The sequence below is a fragment of the Oculina patagonica genome, chromosome 9 (assembly GCF_052425735.1).
Source record: "Oculina patagonica isolate OP01 chromosome 9, crgOcupat, whole genome shotgun sequence".
In the NCBI taxonomy this organism is placed as follows: domain Eukaryota; kingdom Metazoa; phylum Cnidaria; class Anthozoa; order Scleractinia; family Oculinidae; genus Oculina; species Oculina patagonica.
In genome coordinates, this window is record NC_135766.1 from 11,566,963 (window position 1) to 11,573,864 (window position 6,902).

General features: G+C 41.5%; 1 protein-coding gene across 1 annotated transcript; it reads left to right on the forward strand.

The window, feature by feature from the left end:
• Window positions 1–5,170, forward strand: LOC144666593 (uncharacterized). The gene is made up of 6 exons (XM_078527999.1): window positions 1–513; window positions 624–839; window positions 1,102–1,238; window positions 1,375–2,418; window positions 2,845–3,838; window positions 4,362–5,170. The coding sequence occupies exons 1-6, from the start codon at window positions 327–329 to the stop codon at window positions 5,168–5,170; spliced, it is 3,387 nt and encodes a 1,128-aa protein (XP_078384125.1). The 5' UTR covers window positions 1–326.
• The last annotated feature ends 1,732 nt before the right edge of the window (window positions 5,171–6,902 follow it).

A 6,902-nucleotide genomic window follows, 5' to 3' on the forward strand; every position in this document is an offset into this window, starting at 1 on the left:
TTCCTCGACTTTAATTTAAATACTTCATTTTCGGACAGATGATTATAAAGCTTTAACACGTACCTTAATTCTTCCGCAGTGTATAAAATGAAAAGGACCCGCTTCTCGCCGATTATTAATTAGAGAGAAGGGACTTTTACACCTAAAAGTTTTTTGTGTTGCGTGACAAAAACGCCAAAATACATGCATAGTTAATTAGATTCAGGAAAACAGTACGCAATATTTTTACGCTGTGGTCACATTTCGCAGAATTTTTACTCTTTTTTGTGATCTACTTGTGAATGTTTTTTAACAACAAATACTTTTAGATATTATTTCTCGCCATTATGGCGTGCTGTAGCTATTCGGAATTGGTGAGTGGGGATTGTGGATCAAGCCTTGATAACCCAACTAACATCAAATGTGTTACTTTACGCGAGTGCACGAAGGAAGTCTACAGTCACCTAGTTTTTTGCAAAGTTAGCGACGACAGCGAGATTGATACTGAATGGAAGTTATTGCTTGCAAGAGCAGGTAATGTGCAAAATTCGATGTATAATGAGACTCATTTTTACAATATTTCACACTAACAATAATTCCGCCGGCAACAACAAGGAAATAATACCAAGTTTGTTGTTGTTTAGGTGTATTTGAAGTTGATGAATCTCACCTAGCAATGAACATATGCCCTCGTCATCGGGACTTGTTTGGTGTGCGCTGGAGGTCTTCTAAGACAAACTGCACCATACCAGATGAAATAGCTTCCCACAAATCAAAAGCGAAAGGCCTTTGTGGTTTACGGAGAAAGCAGTCACAATTTGTCTACCACAGAACCCAAAAGCTTATTCCAGTAGGGTCCAGTGAGTACCATGATGTTTTAAAGAAAACCATATATACGTACTAATTCAGTGGTGTTGTTTTAAAGTTAACCATATACACGTGCTAATTCAGTGGTTCAGTTGACCTGTTGACGGTTTAATTAAAATCCGGACAACAGACGATACAGCGTCTGATCATTGTAGTCCAGTCTTAACTCCTGTCACCCTGGCAATGTTATTATCACACCAATAGGAGAATTTAAATATCCGTTATATATCTAAAATTGTTTTTGTACTTTATTAGAAATTTGCAAGCGATGTAAAGAGCATCTCACAGGAAGTTTGAGCATTGACGCAAGCTTTCAAAGTTTTCACGATCAGCCAGAGCTAGTGACACCAAATGTGATAGAGGAGCCCACTCCAAAGTCTTTAACAATTAAGGTAAGAATTTGAACAAACGGAATAATCATGCCTAACAGAATGATAGTTGTTATCTTAAGGCCATTTTCAGTGACACATTAATATATCAACCATGATAATAAAAAGAGGAGCTTAACGCGGTTTTCTTTCTTTGCAGGCACGTAAAGAAGTCTCAAGCTCGTCATCTGATGAATTAACCGAAGGCATCAGGGGCATTAAAATTACTGACGAGAGCTACTTACTTTCCTCTGATGCTGGAAGCGAGGTGTCATCAACAACCGATGCGAGTGGGGCCTCTTCTGACGATTGCGCTCGCCGTCAGAAATTAAACGTGTTCTTAGAGGAGTGTGGAATCCAACCACTTGGAAGGGCGTGGCTTGCATGGCGTGAAATTAGCGAGAGAACAAAAGAGAGATATCTGAAGCAGACATCAGAGATCATGTCCTCAGTGCTTAGGGTAATTTCTTCAGAAAACTACCCTGATCTGTGGAAAGAACTGCAATCTTCATGCATTGTGAACGATATGCTGGGCATAAGTCAAACAACTCTTCCCTCCGAGGTGGCCTACTTGGAAGCTCTTGCGGAGGCGTACAAATTGGCGAAGAGCTGGGATACCCGCCGACAAGTATTGTCTACCATGGCTGGTGTGGCAAGTTTTAAGTCTATTTCAGAATATATCCCAGGGCTCACACGATACCGTTTTACTATGGCTAACCTGCATGGCCTTCAGCATGGCCGGGGCGCCCAAGTCCCAAAGAAGAGCACTCCACATTTTCGAATAGACAGACAGCAGCTTGACCACTTTCTAAGTTTCATCACGAGCCCACATTTAATTCAGGATCTGCCTTTTGGGGAGAAGCACTTACAGCTGTCGAATGGGAAAGTGCTAACAGTGCCGAACGTAATCCGCACTATGATTCCCAATCGAATTGTGTTGCAGTATAAGCGTTTTTGCGCCGAAAGCAATTTCAAGCCATTTAGCGATAGCACTATGCTTCGAGTGTTATCCGAATGCAGTGCATCAGTGCGAAAGTCGCTACAGGGTCTCGATTATTTAGCAGCTGATGGTTCACGCGCCTTTGATACCCTGGCAGAGATAATAGAGGTAGTCTCCTCCAAAGCAGATGGGGGCAAAAAGTGGGCAGATGAGATGCGAGAGACTCTAAAAGAGGGAAAATTTTATTTGAAAGGAGATTATAAGGTAAGGTTTGGCCTAGTCAGTTCCGGACTCTTTCTAGTAAGGGCGAGCGAAAAAGCGAACTTTTCCCAACCTCGCATCTTCGCTCACCACCAACTATCGATAGCCTGGAATAGACTATTTTCCAGGTAAATACACATCTCATACATATATGTTTGGATTTATCAAAACCAGGTCAAGGAAATTTTCACCGTTTTAAGTGCAAATCGCTGTAAACGCGTTTTTTCTCGCCAGAATCTCCAAACTCGATGATATAAAAACTAAAGGGAATGTCAGTCTTTTTTTCTCTTCTCCTCTCTCTTCTCTACCTTTCAGCGCTGTATTTCTTTTTTCCCTTTCCTGTTGCGTTTTAAGCCAATTCCCGCAGTAACGTACTTTTTCAAGAATACTGACGTCAGACATATATATATATCCATTGTTTGACTGTAGGTTCATGTTAATGATCAGTCACATGTGGCAGACCATTGTACTGTGTTCGCTTTGAGTGACAAATCTGATGCAGACTTCAGAAAGGAGTGTGACCACAGTCACGACGAGGTATGTGACCAATGTGAGGCCCTCAGTGCTGCAGTAGAAGATATCAAGAAAGTTGTTCAGAATGCTGCTTTTGATTCAATTGACGACAAAGAGGAGTATTTATACCTGTGTCACACCGCTGCGCATGCAATACAAGCGAAGAAATGCCACCAGTTAAGATCCGTCCGTCAAGACCAGGCTCGCCTAGATGTAATTGAAAGTTTAAATGAAGAAAGAGTGTTTATAGTGAGTGATTGGGCGATGAAATTTCTTCCACAAATGTTTCGAGAATCCCAGCAAGATTGGTTTGGTAAAAGGGGGATATCTTGGCATATCTCTGTTGTGTTTCGTCGCCTAAGTGGTGTTCTACAGTCACAAGCGTTTGTTCATGTAATCCAATCTTGTTCACAAGAAAGCCACGCTGCTGTGATGATAATGCAGCACGTTCTGCAAACGCTGAAAAGTGAACACCCAGAGGTAACCCAGGCATTCTTCCGCCAAGATAATGCCGGGTGTTACCACTGCTCCAACACAGTCTCGTCTCTAGCACAAATGGAAAGGGTGGTTGGCATCAAAGTTATAGGCGTGGATTTCAGCGATCCTCAGGGTGGCAAGGGGCCAGCTGACAGGCTTGCTGCCACCTGCAAATGCCACATCAGAATTCATATTAACGAGGGTCACAATGTAACAACCGCACAAGAAATGAAAGAAGCTTTGCTCTCACATGGAGGAATTGCAGGCGTAAGAGTAGCTGTAATACCTTGTATAGAGGAGCCCTCGGTGCTGGAGCAGAAGATACCTGGGATAAACAAGCTTAACAATTTTGCATTCACTGACGATGGGCTCCTGGTCTATCGCGCTTACGGCATTGGGCCAGGCAAAAGCCTCAGTTTGCACACCGACTCAGGTAAATGGTTTACATAGTTCGTATTATTATTTAAAGAACAAGGACGGCAGCAATCATTTTACATTTATTCTGTAACAAATTAGATACACATTTACGGCACTGTGGACAGTCATTTTTCACCCTTGTGTAAACACGTGTTCTTACGCAGGGACCGCGCAAGAAAAATTTGAGTGGGGGGCGGGGGGTGGCTGCAGGTCGAACCCTGGAGTGACTCAACTTAGGGGAGTCGGTTGGAGGACAGGGGCATGCTCCCCCGGGAAAAAAATAAAAAAAATAACGCTACTCACTGACCTTCAGGGTCAGCATTAACTTTTTTTATGTTAGTAACTGCTGTTACTTTCGTCCTTCACAAACTAAATCAATAATATGGCTTCCAGAAACAAAATATTTTCAGTGATTTTTCGTTTGTTTTTTATTCATTATATTTTTTTTCTGTTACTGTAAAAAAGTGGGGGGGGGGGGGAAGCCCCCTAGCCCCTCCCTTTGAGCGGTCCCTGTTACGTTTGCTGTTCTTTGTTGACAGGCGCTGTTACATCCATCTCCACTCCATTTTCTGCTGGTGACTTCAAAGAAGTGGCGCAGAAGCCAGTTAATACGCAAACCCATTGCTCTACATCTGAGGCGGCCGAAAATGTCCAGGAGTCAGATTCAGAAGGATCTGGAGAAGCTGCTGTGTTTTCCTGCCCGCAAGAGGGGTGTGTTCGCGTTTTTCAGCGACTTTCCTCGCTTGAAAAACATCTTTCACTTGAATCTTGCACCAAAACACTGGAGAGACAGTCTTTATCAGACATCGCTAAGATAACGTATGCTTCTCTGCTGCAAAAAGGCGCGGCACCAATTCCAAGTACGTGTCCCACGTCTACTGAACACCGCGTTGTTTCCTCGTCTATTCTTTCAGAAGGTTGGGCCCTTAGAGCCCCCCAAAAATCCTACAGATTTAATACAAAACAGAAGGAATATTTGGAGGCCAAGTTCAATGTTGGTCAAGTTACTGGAAGAAAAGTGAATCCCGATGTTGTCGCTAAAGACATGCGACGCGCAAGAGACGAGGGCGGAGAGAAACTTTTTTCTAGTTCCGAATTCCTAACGTTCCAACAAGTCACTTCGTTCTTTTCCCGTCTTGCTGCAAAAAGGCGACAGCAATTAGCCACTGAAGAAGACGTATGTGCAGCAACAGAAGAGGAAAACTTTTGTACGGCAAGAGAATCTGTTCTGTCGTCCTTAGATCTGCAACATCCGATAACATATGACCAATTCAACATTTGTGCATTGGTCCGGGAGAGCGTCATCCATGTCATGATTGTTATCATAATAGTCGTCCCTAGAAATTAACTTTTTTGTTGTGTTATATGACACTGTGTCATCTGACAAGATTTAGTAGAATACGTGTTTGCATATTATGAGGCCCGAAGTATTACTTTTTCAAACCTATTTTATACCCCACCTGTTTCTCCACGGATCTGTCTATTTTTATGCCTTTTTTTATCGAGAAGGTGGTGGTGAGAGTGGAGGGTGATCGCCTTTTGTATGAATTATACCAACTGGTGCACCCTCTCATTGGGAGATTAAAATGTAATTTAGATTCCAATCGCTTTGCCCCGCCGCACCTCCCCTGAGGGAAGTTTGTAGGGTGATCAGACGCAAGGGAAATTACCGTGACTGGGGCTGTGTCACGTAATTGCATTCCGTGAGTTTGCGCGCGAACAAACGGTTGGTAACAATATCACACACCAGGTGCTGTTTATAGAAATGTTATATAGTGCAGAATCGTTTCACTTGTTAAAACGTCGAGTTTGGAAACATTTCTGCCGCCCAGTTGATCATTTCTAGCGGTTGTTTAGTTTGGTTGGTTAGGAACATTGTAGACATTTATGTAAGTATATTGTGTGTACATTTAAGAAGTAATATTTATAATTTATGATCACAAACAAGCCGCAGTTTCGTTACTATTTATGTTAACACCGAGGTTATCTTTGCAACTATCGTGATGGTTAATTCAGTTTTTTTTTTAAACAGCAAAGGTTCAGGACGAGACAAATGCAAATATTAGCCGTCACGAAACTGGAAGTTTTAAATTCGTTTGAGTCACTTCCAGTAGGGTCAGCAATGCTCAAATAAATACGTTCCCCCTTAAAGAAAATAATGTTAAACATTAATAGATTTAAGCACATAAAAGGTGATTTTAACATTACACAACCGTAGTTTTGCACAATAAGACAACCTGAACTATCATTGAAGGGACGCAAATGTTTACTTTTCTCTTTTCCTTCTGTAAACACGCCGACGGTTTGATTTATTCCCGGGTAGTTTTTCTGTGATTTAATTAAGATAAAGAAATACTTACGCTCCCATCATTAAGGACTTTATACCATGAACATGTTTTAAGTAAATTGGGTCGGATTATGTTTTATTTTGTTCTATCTATGAGAAGCGTGATTTGCCTTTAATTTAATTTATACCACGCCGTTCACATCCAGACAGAATGTCGAGACCGAAACGTACATCTTCCTAATTACTAATCCCGCAACGAAAGCTGTTCTTTCATGCTAGGGCAACTACCAAGACCGATGCACACTGAATTTTAAAACTTGTTTAAACGTTCAAGTTCTTTCGTGGCATTAATCGGGATCTTTACGGTACAAAAGCCGCTAGGAAGAATTATATTTCGGGACAAATTCACAAATAGTTACTATAAATAGAGAGAGTCAGAGCGAAAAACAGCCTTTATGGTTAATTCTCTCAGCGGAACAGTTTTTACGGGCCACCAGTAATATTTTTCAGACAGAGAGAAGAAAGGTTTAGCTTCAATTTGGTTTTTTTTTTAACTCCAAAACAATATACCAGACCGCTTTTGACAATCTTGAAGTTAGCTAATATTCGCCCTGTTGTTTATGTTCTAGAAATGGGTCGGTTGTCGAAGATCGTAACTTTTCTCAAACGTGATATTTTCAAACAAAATATATCTGAAAGTAAACTTCAAGAGATACCCAAACAGCTGTGTAAAGGGTATACTGAGTAGTTGTTTGGTATGTATACACGAGTGTCGTGAAAACACCTTAAATTT

Bases quoted from the DNA above. Each gene is read 5' to 3' on its own strand.
- LOC144666593 (XM_078527999.1), top strand. From the start codon at position 327: ATGGCGTGCTGTAGCTATTCGGAATTGGTGAGTGGGGATTGTGGATCA. The intron at 840-1,101 runs GTGAGTACCATG...GTACTTTATTAG, and splicing joins GCTTATTCCAGTAGGGTCCA to AAATTTGCAAGCGATGTAAA. The intron at 1,239-1,374 runs GTAAGAATTTGA...CTTTCTTTGCAG, and splicing joins CAAAGTCTTTAACAATTAAG to GCACGTAAAGAAGTCTCAAG.